This window comes from Lissotriton helveticus, chromosome 7, assembly GCF_964261635.1.
Source record: "Lissotriton helveticus chromosome 7, aLisHel1.1, whole genome shotgun sequence".
NCBI lineage: Eukaryota > Metazoa > Chordata > Amphibia > Caudata > Salamandridae > Lissotriton > Lissotriton helveticus.
The window spans coordinates 74,608,998-74,626,333 of record NC_136068.1 but is presented as its reverse complement, the minus strand read 5'-3'; the positions used below and the strand labels follow the sequence as shown (position 1 = coordinate 74,626,333).

General features: G+C 50.8%; 1 protein-coding gene across 1 annotated transcript; it reads left to right on the top strand.

The window, feature by feature from the left end:
* Positions 1 to 3,769: 3,769 nt before the first annotated feature.
* Positions 3,770 to 11,910, top strand: LOC144766620 (uncharacterized). The gene is made up of 2 exons (XM_078650406.1): positions 3,770 to 5,346; positions 11,592 to 11,910. The coding sequence occupies exons 1-2, from the start codon at positions 4,005 to 4,007 to the stop codon at positions 11,612 to 11,614; spliced, it is 1,365 nt and encodes a 454-aa protein (XP_078506532.1). The 5' UTR covers positions 3,770 to 4,004; the 3' UTR covers positions 11,615 to 11,910.
* Positions 11,911 to 17,336: the final 5,426 nt, after the last annotated feature.

Below are 17,336 nucleotides of genomic sequence, written 5' to 3'. Positions count from 1 at the left end.
TTTCCTTGTGTTCCACAAGGAATCAAATGCACGAGATTGTATTGGGTGATGTTTAACTTAATGGTCCCAAGGGGCGTCAATTATTTTCACATTTCGCCCCGTTTTAAGTCATGCACACACACCTGTCTTCACAAAAGAGAAGCACCCATTTCCATTCGGACGTTGAAGGGAAAACTAAACGCCACACGCAATGAAAACAATATCATTTTAAAACTAAATATGTCACCGCTTTCAACGAAAGACGTCAGTGAAACGCCACCGATTTACGACATTTTCATGGAAAACAATGTCTACATTGAAAATAAAATATGTCTCTATCAGGAGGTTGTCGGTACAAATATTTAAGTGCCAAATGGCAAACTTTATTATTAGGTTTTTAGTTTCTCAGTCACCCCAAAATATGTTTTTCGCAGCGTTTGTAAACGCAGCTCCTAAACTGTGCATGGTCCAGAGAGGGACTTAAAAGCACACGTGTCAAGAGGTTTTGGAATTGCTTGTTGTTTGTGGTTTATATGAGCACAGTGGGAAGCGAGGGAAATTCATCCGGTTATTTTTGTGCAGAACCTGTTAGCGCTTCTTGCTATAGTTGTGTGGTATCGTAGCGCTGTCAAAAAACAGCTGTGCTCATTTCTTCACCCTTTTAATGATAAATGGTCGCATCATTCAGCACTGCTTGAATTCCAACCGGCTACTTAGGGGGAGCAAGCGAGATGTACACAGGTGGCTTTGCAAGAGAGTGAGGGAAAGCGAGGGTAAAGCGGAAAAAAGGGAGAGACCATGAGGGTGAGAGACACAGAGGGTGTGAGAGGGAGGGAGGGAGAGAGCGTCATGCCAGTCAAAGAGGCAAGTTCTCCGCACTACTCTTCTCCAGCCCTCCCCGTTGGCACACACGAACTCCCGGTGCCCACGGTACCTCCTCGGCGACTGCAGCAAAGAGATGGGGTGACCCTCACAGCAAAGCAGATGCCCACGCCCCGGGCAGTTTGTGCCACAGCGGCGGAGTAGCCAGCCTGTGAGGAACTCTTTCTGCACTACTTTACAAGGGTCCACCGCCGCCTCCAGGTAGTGCCTGGAGGGTCCCGTGCCCTGCCTGTCCTGGGCAACTGAGATCCCGGAGACTAATAGTGACTTGAGAGGAACAGGAGATGTCATTCCAAGGATAGCAGAGGCGAACCGTGGGTAAGTATACTTGTGTAGCGCTCTTTACTGCGGGGCATTGTCTATGCGCTTAAAACGGTACTTCTCTCTCATCCTTGCGGAGGCAGCGGGTGCAGTTATGGTCTCGGATGCTTTATAATATTATAATTAATGTTTCTAGAGAAATATGGGTTTGGGTGGCAGAGACTGTTCTGTATTCTTACCTCAGCCCTTGGTCCCATCCTCTACAGGTTTCGCATCCTAAAGCGCCGCTTGTCCTCACAGCGCTTTGCAGACACCTTCTCCATTACCCCAGTACCCCCTTCTATCCCTAGTCCTCACAGCACTTTATGGACAGGTTCTGCATTAGACAGCTCCTCCAATCCTGAGATCTTACAGCTCTGTATAGAAACATTCAGTGTGAAGACAGCACCTTGTGTCCCCAGTCTTCACAGCACTTAATTGACAGGCGCTGTATTATACACCTCCTTCTATCCACAGATCGCACTGCGCTTTATGGTTCTCATGTCCAGCCACTCAGACTTCACAGCACTATATGGACAGGCTCTCTGTCATACATACAGCTCCCTCTATTCTCAGATGTCATGTTACTTTATAGTCGCATTAAATGCTAAACACCCTCTTCTGACCCCAACTGTCATAGTGCTTTTCACAGACCTCAGTGCGCTTTACAGGCAGGTTCCGGGCTGCGGAGCCCCTTGAAATCCTCAGCCCTTATGCTGCGACCTCACAGCACTTTACAGCCCCCCCTTCTATCTTCTAACCTCACACGGTTTTATGGGCAGGTACCGTACTGCGGGTGTAGTAATGCCTGGTTGTGCAGCGCCGCGTCCTTGCCTCCCCTCTCAAGAGCTGCGTGCCAGGTTAGATTTTATTTCCAAAACATGGCCTACCACACCCATATGTGCACCTAGGACACTCATCCTCGACACAGAAACCGTGTGAATGACGTGGAATGTACATCCTTGCGAACGTCTGCCCTTCCTAAGACTCAGATTCATCGTAATACATCAGGATAGCTCGGACCTCACACTTCATATATTATGGCCTTTCTCACATCGGATACCACCCGGTGAGCACACCCAGCCTTCGTCTGCGGCCTGCAGCCCTGCCATGTCATTCAGTATCTTCTGCCCTCTCCTCCTCATGTTTCACCTACCCCGTGCCATTTATTCTCCTCTTTACCCTCTTTCCATGATTTTACACGATTTTCTCTCACTCACTCACATAGATCGATGTCCAATTACATCAAGACGCTAGACGAGACGAGTCCAGTCCAGTGAAGAAGAGCGGTCGGACACTGACAGTGAGTGACGACGGTCACGGTCTGCTGTCTGAGTGACGACGGTCTGCTGGCCCTGCGCGCACGAGGAGACAGAGAGGGAGCCCCCGCCCTAAAGAAACTTCCCCCAAATCCAGGGCCAATCAGCCCACCAACCCACGCGCCGGCATCCAATTAATGATTGCCTGTATTTCGGCGCGGTGGCCCAGCCAATCCTGGCGCTACATAAGCGCCAGGATTGGCTAGGGGGTCACACAGTCTACTCGCCCTGGCGCATTCTTACACAAGGGGCCCAGCCAAAGACACCCCCCCCCTGGCCCCTTCGAAGTTGACGGCTAACGGTCGCTAACCTGGCTAAAGCGCATGCGCTAGCAAGTTTCCTACAGAATTCCTCATGCGCAGTCCCTGGACAGACTGTGACATCACGTTCACGTTGTTGACTTAACCAGCCCCACCCCCTGCGCACTCCCTATTGTATCGGGTCTGTCCCGGTCGGAACACTCGAACACTCGAGTCAATTGAAGCGCCGCTGTGTATTTTATTTATTAGGTGTTTAGCTCTCTGCTGCAGCAGCCGCAGGTGCGTCCAGGCTTAGAGGGGCTACGCCCCTACGCCCCAATGGACGCACCGCTGCTGAGTTTCCCTCATGTTCACTGCGTGATTTTGCGCGCGAGAAAGTGTCACTCATAGTTGTTGAAATGTCACTCATAATTGCAATGAAATTATGAAAATGTCTCACACAGCAATCTGAAACCTTGGCAGCTATGTCCCAGAATGCTTAGCATGCCTTCCATAACAATCATAGAGACTGGCCCTATATAAGTCTCTTGCCCAGCGAGCACTTCCTCTTTCTTTGCTGCTCGACGCAGCCAAAGATAAGGGCTTCTTTTGTTCTGTCTGGTCATGGCGCGCTGCTTATGCTTGGTGTATTTTAATGTTATTTGATCTCTGGTGACTGTCCGCGCTACTGCGCTGCCTTGCAGCTTGTGAACTGACCGTGGGTTCGTGTGAGGAACGCTTCAGAGCGTTTAACTTCCCCGCGCTGTCCTGCCCTCGAGCGGTGGCGCGAGGCGAGGTCAGCGCGAGAATCTCTGTCCCCGCGCGCCTCCGCCCGACGGCGGTTTTCCCCGTTTCTCCAGTCCCCTCCCCTCATTCAGGCCCGCGTTGCTGATTGCCGATCACCAGCCGGGTGCACGCAGCCCAATTGGGCTCCTTTTGGGCTTCTTTTGGGCTCCTTTTGGGCTGCATGCAGCCCAAGCCCCGATTTCTTTTCCTCGCGCTCGTTTTTCAAACGAGCTTCAGGGTGACAAGTAGCTTAGGTGACCGGTTGTCCTGCGGTCCCGTTGCTGACGCCTTCCAAGGGCTGGTTATAATATTAGAGTCAGGCCAAAGCTGGGGGCAAGCTTTTAAAATGATATTTGGCTGGTGACTGTCTGCAGCTTTGCTGAGGAGCATTTTTCTGATCTACCCATATTCTTGCACAGAGGGTGGCTCCCCCTTGATTAATCCCTTTGGGATTGGTTCAAGCTTTCTATATATCTGGCACTGCCTTTTCAATTGCAGGATGGAAAACTGGGCCTACTGCGAGGAAGATCAATACGGGTACTACGAGGAGACGCAAGTTACGCCTCTGGAGGATAACCTAGTGGATGCGTTGGACGCATCTGTGCAGCAGTCTGTAAGTAGGGCAGTTGAGGTGGCGGTCCCCAAGATGGTGAACAAGGCGCTGGCTGTCGCACTAAGACCGATTATAGCGCAACTTGAGCGATTTGCGAAGAGGCATGGCATGCTACCTGAGCCTTCCCCATCCTCTTCTGGTGCTACCTCTGCTATAACCTCTGCTAGCACCTCTTCTTCTAATTGGCCTCACGCTCCGGCGTTGACTAAGTTGCCCCCTCCGCCCGCTAGTGACCACCAATACATGGTGGCGGGCCCTAGTCAATCGTCTTCCACCATGGTGTATACCACCACAGACACGGACACAGACACTGACACAGACTCCACTAGTAAGACAGAGTCCCCCAAGAAGAAGAAAGCCAAAAAGCGCTGTGGGGGTTCCCAGGTAGCGCCGGCGTACCAATCTACATCACCTTTTGATTTCAACCCGGCAGACATTGTCCACCCGCGTTCCTCCGATTGGGCCCCTCCCCCTGAGGTTGCCGGCTACCTCCAGCAGAACCTCAGGCGTAGCTTTGATAGGGAGGTCAGGAGCAGGCTACGCTCGGAGTGTCCTCGCCCGGATGTCCCAAACAGGGTGGCGGAGACGCCGGAGATAGATCCGAACATGCTGGCGTTCCTTAAGAAATTTCACAAAGACCCGAAGAAGGGGATCGACAGAGCTTGGCGCAGGTGCCAAGATAAGCTCTTGGACACCGTTGGTCCGCTGGCGAAGATCCTGGAATTGGCTCTGGTTGCCAAGGAAACGGGTGCGCTCATAGACCCCGACATCCTGGCGGGATGGGCTCAACGCTCCATTTGTTTCGTAGGAAATGCCAACTGTGCTATTTCATCCGAGCGTAGGAAGTCCTTACTCATGAGGATGGACAGCAACCTTGCGGAGCTGGCATCTGCCGAGCCAGGCCCTTTGGCTGAGGGTTTGCTGTTCGGGGACAAGTTTGTGAAGGACGTCTCCAAGTACATGGGGACCTTTACTTCACTTGATAAGGCCCAAACCAATCTTCGGAAGGTTTTCCAGACTGGCCTTTCTGGAAGGGCCTGGCGAGGCAGGGGCCGCTCGCCAGGCCTTTCCTATTCCCAGGGCCCACAGAGAGGTGGATATGGCAGCGGCAGAGGGGACTTTCAGGACACCACCAGAGGCGGAACCTTCTACCCCTCCAGGCGCCAATTCAGAGGCAGATTTCGTCATGGCGGCCAAAGGGATAACTTCCAGCCACAACTTACTGCAGGTGAGTCCAACACCTTTGTTCTCTTATCCTCTGGGGGGTCGCATCCGGCACTTTCTACACAATTGGTCTCAAATTACACAGGATTCTTGGGTTCTGCAGACAGTGGCGGGATTCCACATAGAGTTTTATCAAAACCCAGTGCAGGACACTCCTCCCCTCCCTTGTATTTTTCCCAACTAGACATGAATTTTATAGATCAAGAGATAGAAGAATTGCTGAAAAATCACGCAGTAGCCTACTGTGAAGGCAAACCAGGCGGTTTCTGCAGCAACGTCTTCTTGGTCCAGAAAAGAGGCGGTGGCTATCGCTTAGTTCTCAATCTGAAAGGGTTCACCGGCTTCGTCCTCTATAGGCATTTCAAGATGAAGTGGATCCACCTTTTGGCGGACATTTTGAGGCAAGGGGACTGGCTTGCCCGCCTGGACCTCAAGGACGCCTACTTGGCAGTTCCGATTTTTCCCCCTCATCGGCGATTCTTGCAATTCCTCTGGCAAGGCAGACGACTGGTGTTGGACTTGGCCTTTTCCCCCTGAAATTTTTTGCTTTTGCCCCCCTAATTTGGAATGTCTCCCCCATGGGATTAAACCTGTTTAGGCCATGAGTGGTGTGAGACACCTTGTTAAATTGTAATGCTATGTAATGGTGTGAGCACTTGTAAATACCCCCCATTGTAAAATGCACCTGACTGAAATGTCCTATGTTTAAAATGGATGCCATGGCCATGGGTTTTGCCACTGAACTGCCATAGATCAGCGGTCTAGTTATTATTACCCAGCTACCCCTAGCTTTTGGAGGGAAAGCCTGGCACCCAGGGTGCTCAACCCCTCCCCTTGAGCCAGTTTAGGCCAGCTTTGCCAACATTCTAGAAGGTTCTGGCACTGCCTGGGAGGAGGGTATAAGTAAGGGGGATGTGCCACCAGAGAGTCAGTCAGCGCTGGGACAAGAAAGAGAGGGGGCCTGCTGCGAGGAGCTACCGCCACATGGGCCTGTGAGCTGGGCCCTGCACCCCTAAAACCCCCTACTCTGCTGTCCCCTGGGCCCCTGACAAGGGAGGGCCCCTATCCAGGTCCCTGACACTGTGGGGCCCGGGAATTACGCCAGCGCTGCGAGGAAGAAGCGCCCAGGAGGTGAGGAGTGGGACTGTCTACCCCCCTTGAGAAGCTGTGGCCCCTTTGAAGCACCATGGGGAAGATTGTGCCCCAAAAAGAACTGTTGCTGACTGAGGTGCTGTGAGGCCCTGTGAAAGCGCTGGGCCCTGGGACTGTTGTGGCCCCCTAGTGCTGTAAAGCCTGCCTGTCAAGTGCTATACTGGCGAAGCGCTGAGGAAGAGTTAATTTCCTGCCCCCTCTGCGTGGCCTGAGGAAGGAGCTGAGGTTGTGGGCAGAGGGAGGAGCAGTGCGCTGTGAATAGCGCCATCCTGCTGAGGAGAATCGCGCTGAGGAGCCTACCCTTGTTTTGGCGCGCTGTCCGCCATATAATTAAATAATTAAAAAGGGAGCCTACCCCTTATTGCCGCCGATATCACCGCCGCAGCCCGAGGAGTGTTGGCGCTGCCTTGCGCCGGTTGTAATTTGGCGAAAATCACCGCCGCGGCCCGGCGCCGCCTTGATGGGACCCCCTTTGTCGTGAATACCGTTGCGGCGGCCCCCGGTGCCAGGAGAGCGCCGCCGAAGTGAAGAGGAGGCCGCGTTAGGCCCTGAAACCTTCCTGACCCGCATCACGTGACGGGGGCCAGGCCGCGTCATCGGCCCGCCCCCGCCAACGCCGTGCAGGGATTGGCTGTCGGCCGGGAAGGCAGGAGGAAGCGGAATCAAAGCCCCGGGTCCTCGTGAGGTAGGAGGGGGACCCGGGTGAAGCGCCGGTGCGGGCCCCCGTGATCGAGGGGGAGCCCCGAAGCAAGAGCGACTGGAGCGGGAGCCCACCCCGCCGGTCTGTGCCCCCGGAGAGAGGGGCCGGTGGAAGAGGCGGGGCCGGGGCACACTGTCGGTGCCAGCCCCGCCGCCACAGAGGAAGTGAAGCCGGCCGGAAGAGTAGAGTGCCTGCGGGGCTCCCGTGAGGAAGAGGGAGCCCCGATTGTGCAGCGCGGAGGCCGTTTGGAAACCCTGGGCCCCCTGTGTCGAATAGGGGCCCAGGTAAAGACCCGCACAGAGCAGCTGCAGAGGGAGAGGGAGCGTCGAAGCACAGGATCGGTGCCTGGCCCCACCCCCGCATCTAGTGAGACCCCAGAGGAGCCAGAGCCCCACCATCCACCGCAGGTCTTCCGGTGAGTGGGGACTCAGCCGCATCGTGGGTTGGGGGTGTGTCGGGGCATATGGTCGGTGCCCGCCCCAAGGACCATACTAACTTCCCAGGTGCCCCGTCTGGCAGTGGGCACCTGCAACGTTGGGCCCCATCGGAGTCAGTGGCCCTAGTAGACGGTGCCAGTTGTAGGAGGCCGATAACTAGCCCATAGGGTCCCCCAAGGAATTATCGATGCCCCCCCGAGTCACGGCCACACCTTATGTCAATGCTGGGTGCTTAGGTTACTGCGCCCCTGCCTATGATGGATACTACTGTTATGTACTGCCAAGGTGATTTTATAGATAAGGCTTTTGTGCCCACCGGGCAGGTGAATGTAACTTTTCCTTTACAGGTGTGTGCCCGATGTGACCCGGTGCTGGCCAGATATGCTATTCCGGGCCCGTGTTTTGCCCCCTACGTTGTTGTTTCTCCTAAGGTGCTTAAGTGACAGGAGCTCCTGCCTGACGTGATGTTCCAGGCCCAGGGTTAGGCTCCAGGCTATAGAGTGAGCCTTGATGTTGTATTGCAGGTGTCCTGGCCCATGATTTAGGCCTATGCCTACCGTCATGTAAAATGGGTAATGTTCTACATCTGATGAAATGCTTTACATTGACCGAAGTGTTATTTCTCCATGTAATTCACTGCTTATTCCTGCTGAAGGAAGTGTTTTACCCTGGCATAAGTAGTTTTATTCCGGCCTGGTATTTTCTGGTTACCTGCCCAGGTGCGATGCGCTTCTGTGCCTAGTGTTCCTTGTAGGCGGATTAACCTGCTAAGGTGTGTGCCGAATGTTAAATGCATTTAGGCTGTTGTGATATACCCACAGGGATGATGGAGTAGACCGGGTGGTGCCCTTTATTGCAGGTGTGCCCCGAGGCTGGCCTGACATGCTGTTCCAGGCCCCTAGTCTCATCCCCTGTTAAGGAGCAAGCCTTGCGGATGTGTTACAGGTGCTCCTGTCTACTATGTGCTATGATGCCCTGATGTTTTCCCTTACAGGGGTCGTGTTGGAGTTATAATACAGGTTATGTATGTATGCTAATGTTGGATTTTACAATTTCAGCCTACCTCTAAGGATGAGAGCCTGAGTGGGCCCCGCCAAATTGGCCCCAGGTTGAATGTTAATTTAATCATCTTCTTTATTTTCAGATATGGACTTACAGACTCAGCCCTTATTTCCCATGTTAAATAATTCCCCTTGATACACTTGGCACTGGTGCCAGTTGGCGCCATGTGATGATACCACTGTTATGCATTTTTTGCTTTGCAGGTTGGAGATACTAAACTTCTTAATTTTCCAACTCAAACTGGTGTCCTGCCTCTTTTGTGGTGTGCCTGGTGTGTCCTCTGTAGGTACTGCGTGAGTGCTTCACATGTCCTCGAAGTTTGGCCTGCCTGCTTGGTTCCATGCTACCCCCTTGAAGATTTGGGTAACCCCATTTCTTACAACTGGAATATTTGGTCCTGCCTTTCGGTCTTTCCTCAGCTCCTTGGTGTTTCACCAAGCTGATGAAACCGGTCATGGCACTCCTCAAGGAGCAGGGAATTCGTCTGATCATATATCTCGACGATATCCTGATCATGGCGGCTTCCGAGGAACTAGCCTCCCAACATCTTCGCAAAACGATGTCTCTGTTGGAGAATTTGGGATTCGTGATCAACAGGAAGAAATCGGTGTTAACCCCAACCCAATCCTTTTTTCTGGGGTTTGTGATCGATTCTCAGTCGGCGCAGTTGCTCCTGCCCAAGCACAAGCTGAAGGATCTCAAAAGAGAACTTCGGAAGACGCTAGAATCTCAACAGATGTCTCTCAGAGCGATTGCGCGATAGTTGGGCCTTCTGGCCTCCTCCATACAGGCGATATTCCCAGACCCCCTTCATTACTGGGCCCTGCAGCGCCTGAAAATACGGCATCTCCAGAAAGGGCTCTCTTACTCGGACATGATTCCCCTTACGGAGGCCGCCCAAGAGGAGATCATATGGTGGTTAGCCCATGTAAAAGCTTGGAACGGGCGAGCAATCTTTGGGTCTTACCCGGAGATCGTGATAGAATCGGATGCCAGTCAGTCGGGCTAGGGAGCCCGGTGTGGGACGATGACGACAGGGGGCAGATGGTCATCTCAAGAACTAGAATTACATATCAACTGTCTCGAACTTCTTGCGGGATCATTTGCGATCCGCACGTTTTCCCCCAAGAGGGTTTCCTGCTGTATTCTACTGCGGATGGACAACATCTCCGTGGTACGTTATATAAACAAGCTGGGGGGGCACTAGATCTCCGATCTTGGCGGAGATAGCCAAGGACTTCTGGCACTATTGCCTGGCTCATCAGATAACAGTGGTGGCAGAGTATCTCCCGGGCAAGGAAAATACGATTGCGGACTGGAATTCTCGTCATTTAAAAGACTCCAGCGATTGGAAACTTCCTCCATCGCTCTTCCAAATGACTCAATCGATTTGGGGTCCATGCCACATAGACCTGTTTGCGTCCAGACTGAACAGTCAACTGGAGGCGTTCTTCAGTTGGAGACCGGACCCGCTGGCGAGGGCCACGGATGCATTTTCTCAGGATTGGTCAACGTCCCTCAACTATGCCTTTCCACCCTTTCTTCTGATTCCCAGAGTGGCCAATCAGATCTCCCTACAATCGGCGGAGTTGGTATTGATAACTTCGATCTGGAAGTCGCAACCTTGGTTCCCGGTTCTCCTGTAACTGGCGTGCGACCTTCCTCTCCTTCTTCCGTCCTTTCCGACGATGCTCAAGGACCCTCAAGGCGAGCGGCACCCTCTAGTGCTAGAGGGGCAACTGCACCTGATGGCTTGGAGGCTTTCCGGCAACAATGGTCGTTGCCGGGATTTTCGAAGGAAGCTGCGGAGTTCATCCAGCAAGCATGAGCCCCTTCCACAAGGAAACGTTAATCCTCCGCATGGTGGGCTTGGTATGGTTGGTGCCTGGAGAGGCATCTGGATCCCGTGGAGGCAGGCCTTTCCCGCATAGTGAATTTTCTTTGCAGTAAGGCAGCTGACGGTTTGTCCTACAGGTCGGTCAATAACTTCCGGTCTGCCATCTCAGCAGGACATACACAGATCGATGGCAGACCGGTAGGCATGCAGCCGATGGTTTGTAAACTTCTCAAAGGAATTCGTGTCGCAAACCCACCTAAGGCTAAGTATTCATCTTTATGGGATGTTTCTAAGGTATTGACTCTGTTTGATACATGGCCTGAGAATGCATTATTGTCTAGAAAACAATTATCTGCTAAATTAGCTATGCTCCTGTGTTTGTCGTCTTGCAGACGGGTTTCTGACATTAGAGTCTTGGACCTGGAGGGCAGAATTTTCTCTCCGGAGGGTGTTTCCTTTGTTATCACGGCTCATACAAAAACTTTCTTTAGGCCCATTGATTACAATGCTTTTCCTTCAAATTCTAAACTATGTGTGGTGAAGTGCCTCAAGGCATATGAAGAATGTACCCGGCCTCTCAGACCGGTGGGTTGCTCAACGCTGTTGATATCTTTACAAAAGCCCTTCAAGCCTGTTACCTCTGCTACGATTGCCAGGTGGCTCAGATTTGTTATGTCAGAGGCGGGCATTGACATAGCTTTGTTTGGCTGGCATTCTGTCAGAGGCGCTATGGCCTCCGAATCTTTTATGCTTGGAACTAGTATCCATGATATCATGAGAGCGGCTGATTGGTCGTCTAGTTTGACATTTAAACAGTTTTACTACAAACCTGTGGGCGATGTTGCTTCTGTGGTGTTGGATAAGCGCTAAACTAGCATAATCCGAAGCCTCCGGTCCTGTAATAGAATCAAAAATTTGCCAGCATTCGCACCAAGAATTTTCAATTCTATTAAGGACAAAGAGGCGAGGATTATCCCGCCCACATTGCATGTAATATTGTTAATGCCATGTTACCCTCACTGTGGGTGTGACAAATATTACGAGTCTCGCTTCTATTTCAGGTGCTGATCAGAAAGGCGAGTGATTACAAGCAGAGTGTTTCTTGGACGACTTGGTCATCGGTGTCCGAGCTCAAGATGGAAGTTTTGGTTTCATGATTCCTGTTCAACTTTATTCTACTTCGCTTCTGTGGATATGATCATTTAAGTTTGGACTCTGCTCGCTGGGCAAAGAAAGAGGAAGTGCTCGCTGGGCAAGAGACTTATATAGGGCTAGTTTCTATGGTTGTTATGGAAGGCATGCTAAGCATTCTGGGAATGTTACTGTTGTTGTAAAAAATGTTTTTATTGGCTGCTGTTTTGTGCAGTAAAGAGAGAGAAAGCATCATCCTTGCCTCCGTGTCCTTAATAGAATTGAAAATTCTTGGCGCGAATGCTGGCAAATTTTTGATTCTTCAAAGACGTAGGACTGGTTGGGTGCGGTGTAATGGAAACAAAGGGAGAACTATAATTATAGACTGACATGGCGTCGCTGTCTCCGAGACAGAACGAACCTGGTGACCATCTTGTAAGGATCCGTTGCTCGGTTACTATTTATTTGGCCTTTGCAGTATGAGACAACAAATTACACCTCGGAAATCATAGTTTTTGGTATGTAGTGGTCTCCTTCACTGAGAAATATTTCCGTTGTAAGAAACTACCGTTTTTTTCAAAGAGGAGATATTACCCTCCTACTCAAATTTTCTATTTTTTGTGAATTAGTATGCAATAATAATAGTTGCACGGTGAAATGCCACGGAACTGGAAGCTTCTGGGTGTGTTTGCGCGACACATCGCAGAGGAATTCCAGCCTGCATGGGGCAGTGTGAAGGACGCCGCCTCGTCGTCTGTCTTGTTTTCGTCTGTCAGATTCCTTGTTACAGTGGTGAGTTTTTGGATACCGAGGCAGTAGCCTCATTACTCCACATTCATTTTGAATTATTTAGTCGCTGTTTAGGTTGTCTTATTGATGTGTGACGCTTTGTCACAGTTGAGGTTGTATCACAAGGTCAGCTCAGTGATGGGCCACGGGTAGCGGTCAATTGAGTTTGCAGAATTGTCAGCATGTTTCCACCTCACGCACAGGCCGCCCCTTTATGAACCCTGCGACGCCGATCGCCGGCAGCGGGAGAACAGCCAATCAGCGAAAACAAAAGTATTGGGCTCTGTAGAAAGAGAGGTGTGCCCAGCCCACAACAATACACTGAATAACGACCGTTGGGGCATACCATCCGCGAGGGGGAGACACGTCATACGGTACAACTGTGACACGCAAAAGAAGACCGAGGGGGAGAAACCGAGAGAGACACCCACGCGTGTGTTACCGAAGAGAGAAGGCTGTTCTCTAGAGCGGGGTCCCACCAAGGCAGCAGCATGTCCAGCCTGCAGAGGCAGATGACATCCACGGGCTCGGCGCAGACGGTGTCGCTGACTGTGGAGCAGGCGAAAGGTAGGTCTGGGTGTGTGTAAGGCACACAGGGGTAGGTCTAGGGCCTGCTACTGCTGCCACATTTAAAACTATCCAACATTAATTATAAATTCGCAAGTTTTCCAGAATATTCTCACCTTATTGAGATCTTTTCTTGAAATCTGAATGGACGAGGTAGCAGGAAAATACGCCCCTTTCTCTTTCGGTGTGGCCCACTTGTTGAGATGTCATGGGTCATTGTATTTTATTGCAGCATTTGTTTCGCGCTTCTATATGGGGGGCTGAAGCGCTGGCCTTCATGGATGGTGTCATAAACTAGTTCTGGTCTCTTCCCTACTGTTCATGCAGGCTGAGCAGCAGGGAGGCTGCTCCTGGTGGAGCTACACTTTACCTTCTTATCTTATACTACTCATCTATCCTGGAACTAAGCTACAATAAAGATATCCTGTTTATACACCAGGCCTGTGTATCTTCCATTTTCAACAGATGGCACTCTGTTTTGCCCCGAAACCGGTCCTAGGATGCTTGTTTCCGGTCCAGGGATGACCTGGCTTGGCAGTTCGGGTTGGACTGCTCCCATGAGGCACAGGGTCAAGACTGATTTGCATATAGCTGTGTCTGAACTGGGGTAGTGAAGTGAGCTAAAGAACAATGATGGATTCAACCCAGATCTGTGACTCGGGGTGAGTGTCTGAAAAGTTTCGGCTCTCCGTCCATCATCTTGAGTTTGCTAGGCACACTACACCTTGCATGGTGTGTGGTTGGAAGTAAGTTGCCTTTGATTTGATTTGATGTGAGAAATGGTTCCCTGCCATGAATGATGAGCACCGAGGTAGGATTATTGAGTTATGAAAGCAGCGGGTTGAATGATGAAGTATGAGAGACAGGTGAGCAGTTTATGGTATTCAGTATGCTTGCTTAACATCTCTCTCTCTTAATGAACACTGCCCTTAAGTGGTACCCTCGCAGTTGTATTACGGTACGACTTTGTGATACTTTATTACACTTCAGTAAATGATCCCAATGTTGGATGTGCTCTGTGGGGATGCCACACGCTTTGTTTAACCAGGTTATTATTTTTATTGTTATATACTGATGATGGTTTGCCCTGGTAACCACACATTAGATTTTACTGCACAATTAATACTGCCCACTTTTGTCTCTGTGCAATGTTAAAATACGTACTCTGATTTAATTAAATATGGTTAAAACCTCTTTGATGTGTCATAAACTGTTTTAATGTCATCCAAAGCTGTAAAAGTTTTCTTGTAATGTAATCGAACTTTATTGAAACTCCATTTTGATGTCAATGTATTATTAATGGTGTGTGCTGATGTCACCGAGCAGGGATAGCTGTACCCTGTGAGGTCTTCGAACTCTAGCAAAGCTGCATTGCAATGTCACCAGGCTGTTAAAGTTGACAGTGAGCATTGTTAAATGTTGCTTTTGTTGTCTTTGAATTCAGTTAATGCTGCCTTGTGATGTCCTGAATCTAGGATCTTTCAGCTATGAAATGATGATATGCAGCTATGTTTGGCTGCCTTATGATCATGCTTTGTTAAAGCTACCCAGGGACAACCCACCCGCGAGGCACATCAAGCAGGTGTATTGGAAGTAGAATGCGCCCTGATCTGCTAGTTTACATTTAATGGAAGCCTAGAGATTAGTGGATGATTGGCATACTTATCAAACCCTTGCACCTGTCAGGGCTTGAAAAATCCCAAAAATGGTACTAGTTCTGCAGTACTAGTACCTTAAAAAATGTCCTCGACCTAACTGCAACCTACTTGACCGCCGACTCTGAAAGCGGAGCAAATGTGACAAGATAACAATATTTAAAGGCATCTTTATTGCTCATTAACTTTGTGAGCAATAAAATGCCTTTAAATCTTGTTATCTTGTCACATTTGCTCAGTTTTCACAGACCGAGGACAAAAGTTGGTTTATTTTCCTAATTGCCAGAAAGGGCGAGTAGGACCTAAAAACAGCTCGACCTTGTTACATTTATTCCGACTATGCGAGCGGTCGAGTGGAATTTTCGAGCCCTGCCTGTTATACGTGCTACTCAGCACCTCATAATTAGTGTTTCCGGATGTTATTGATTGCTTAACACCTTTGCTCCTAGCTGCCCATGCCCTTACATCTTCGCCTTGTTTCACATCATAACCCACTTGTATTACAAGTAACTCAAGCTTTTCCTTAGGTCAGAGAGTTCCCAGTTGGTAATGGATATTTGGATGGAGTCTGCTTTTTGATCGACAATATTGTGGATGTATGCACACAATTACGCGTTTTAGTTCTAGCACTGAAGACACTACTGCTTTGGGTATAGTTTGGGATGCCTGCAAACCGTAATCTGAGGGGCAATCTGGCCCAAGTAACCCTATGCATGGATACTTCAGCCAGATAAATGATACGTTAACGTTTGTACTGTGTGTTTGCAAAACTGAGAGAGTATGGTTTTGCTGCTTCTTTGGTGTTCTCTTGTGGCAGTGGATTCGATTGTTCTGATGTGGTTTAGTGGAATTTTGTAAACTCTGATTGTAGATATGGCTATTGTGAATTCAGTCTATAGCTAGCTGGATGGCCTTGTATTGTATGGTTTTGAGATGGGAGTGATTTGTGGGTTTAATGTAGTTTTCTAATTATCGGGGAATGCAGCTTTGAGGGTAGAAGAACATTGAGAAAGGGGAACTAGGCTGTATCTAGTTCGCCCCGTTACCTCTTTGAGGGTGTCCCCCACCATCGTCCAGTAAGAGGACAAGGCAGACCAAGACCATAACATGTGGGCCAGGTCCGCTCCGATTGTCCGGCACCTCGGGCAAGCCGCAGTGTCAGAGGCGAAGTACTTCCGTATCTTCTCCGGGGTGAGGTATGCACGGTGCAGAATGTAAAAGTTGACCAATTGGAACCTAGCGTTGCGCATGCTCTTCCAGGCCCGGCGCATCAGCTGAACCCATGTGGACTCCGGAATGTGCCTCCCTATGTCCGTCTCCCATTTGACCTTAAGCGCCTCCAGTGGAGTCATCTGCTCCTGGGTCATCCTAGTGTATAAGCACGTTACGGCTTTGACCGTTCCGGCTGCCATCATCACATATTGGCATGTCAAGGACAACGGCGGTTCCTTAAGGCCGGTCGGCCAATGTGTTTTCAGCGCTCTCGTGACCGCCGCGTGCAGTAGGAAGTCACCTCGGGAGATGTCGAAGCGGTCCAACAGTGTCTGGAAGGGTAAGAGTACTCCATCCTCATATAGGTCTCCCATGACCTGTATACCCGCTTCCTCCCAGGTACGCAATTGGGACCAATCGCCGCCGTGGGGGAGCGCAGTAAGCATTCCCAGTGGGATCTCGGGGGCGTATGGGTGGCCTATTCCCAGCTTGCGCTGAGCACGATTCCAACACATTCTAATAGTGCGTTCCTCCTGCGTAAGGTCCCTCACTGCTATCTTCTGCCGCAACGCGATGTAAGAGAGAACGTGTCGGGGTACACCCAGGCCTCTCTCCTCCTCCGGTCCTCGGAATTCCCTCGCCACCTCCTGAGTGTAAATCTGTAGTTGGGCAGCTAGGTAGTACGTCTCAAAATCTGGGACTGCCAATACCCCCTCCGCTTTTGGCCTCATAAGCGTCTGAAGCGCCACCCTGCGGCGGCCTGATCCCCAGAGGAATGCAACTATGAGTGATTTTAAGTTCCTGAATTCAGCCGGTGGAATCCATATCGGTAACGTTCTGAAATAATAAAGGAGTCGGGGAAGCGCCACCATCTTGAGCAGCGCTATTCGCCCCGCCACCGACAGCGGTAGAGTAGCCCAGAATGACATGCTGCCCTTCAATGCCCGGACGCAACGAGATATGTTGCCATCTAGGACAGCAGCGGGGGAGTGGTAAATATAGACTCCCAGATATTTAAAACAACTGGGCGCCCAACGATTCGCCCTAGTCGTGTCAGGCTGGGGTTCTCCATTACGAACTGGGAACAAGCAAGTCTTCGACCAGTTCACCCTTAGACCCGACAACGCACCAAAAGACGTGAGTACCGCATCGGCGGCTGCCAGTGCTTCCCCAGCATCTTCCAGGAACAACAGCAGGTCATCAGCATAAAGGGAAATGAACTGTTGCCCCAATATGGTGCGCAGTCCTCTGTAGTGGGCCCCGGTGCGAAGCGATAGCGCCAGGGGCTCCACTGCCAGTGCGAACAGTAGAGGAGACAGTGAACAACCCTGTCTCGTGCCGCGCTCCACCGAGTATTGCCGGGAGATCAGCGGACCCGATCTCACTCTCGCCACCGCCGAGGCATAGAGCACCGCGGTTCAGCGCAAGAAACATTCCCCCAATCCAAACGAA

What these genes read in the sequence shown, in the direction of transcription:
- LOC144766620 (XM_078650406.1), top strand. Translation starts at nt 4,005, where the DNA reads ATGGAAAACTGGGCCTACTGCGAGGAAGATCAATACGGGTACTACGAG. An exon ending in CCAGCCACAACTTACTGCAG is followed by an intron (nt 5,347 to 11,591) that starts GTGAGTCCAACA and finishes CTTCTATTTCAG; the next exon opens with GTGCTGATCAGAAAGGCGAG.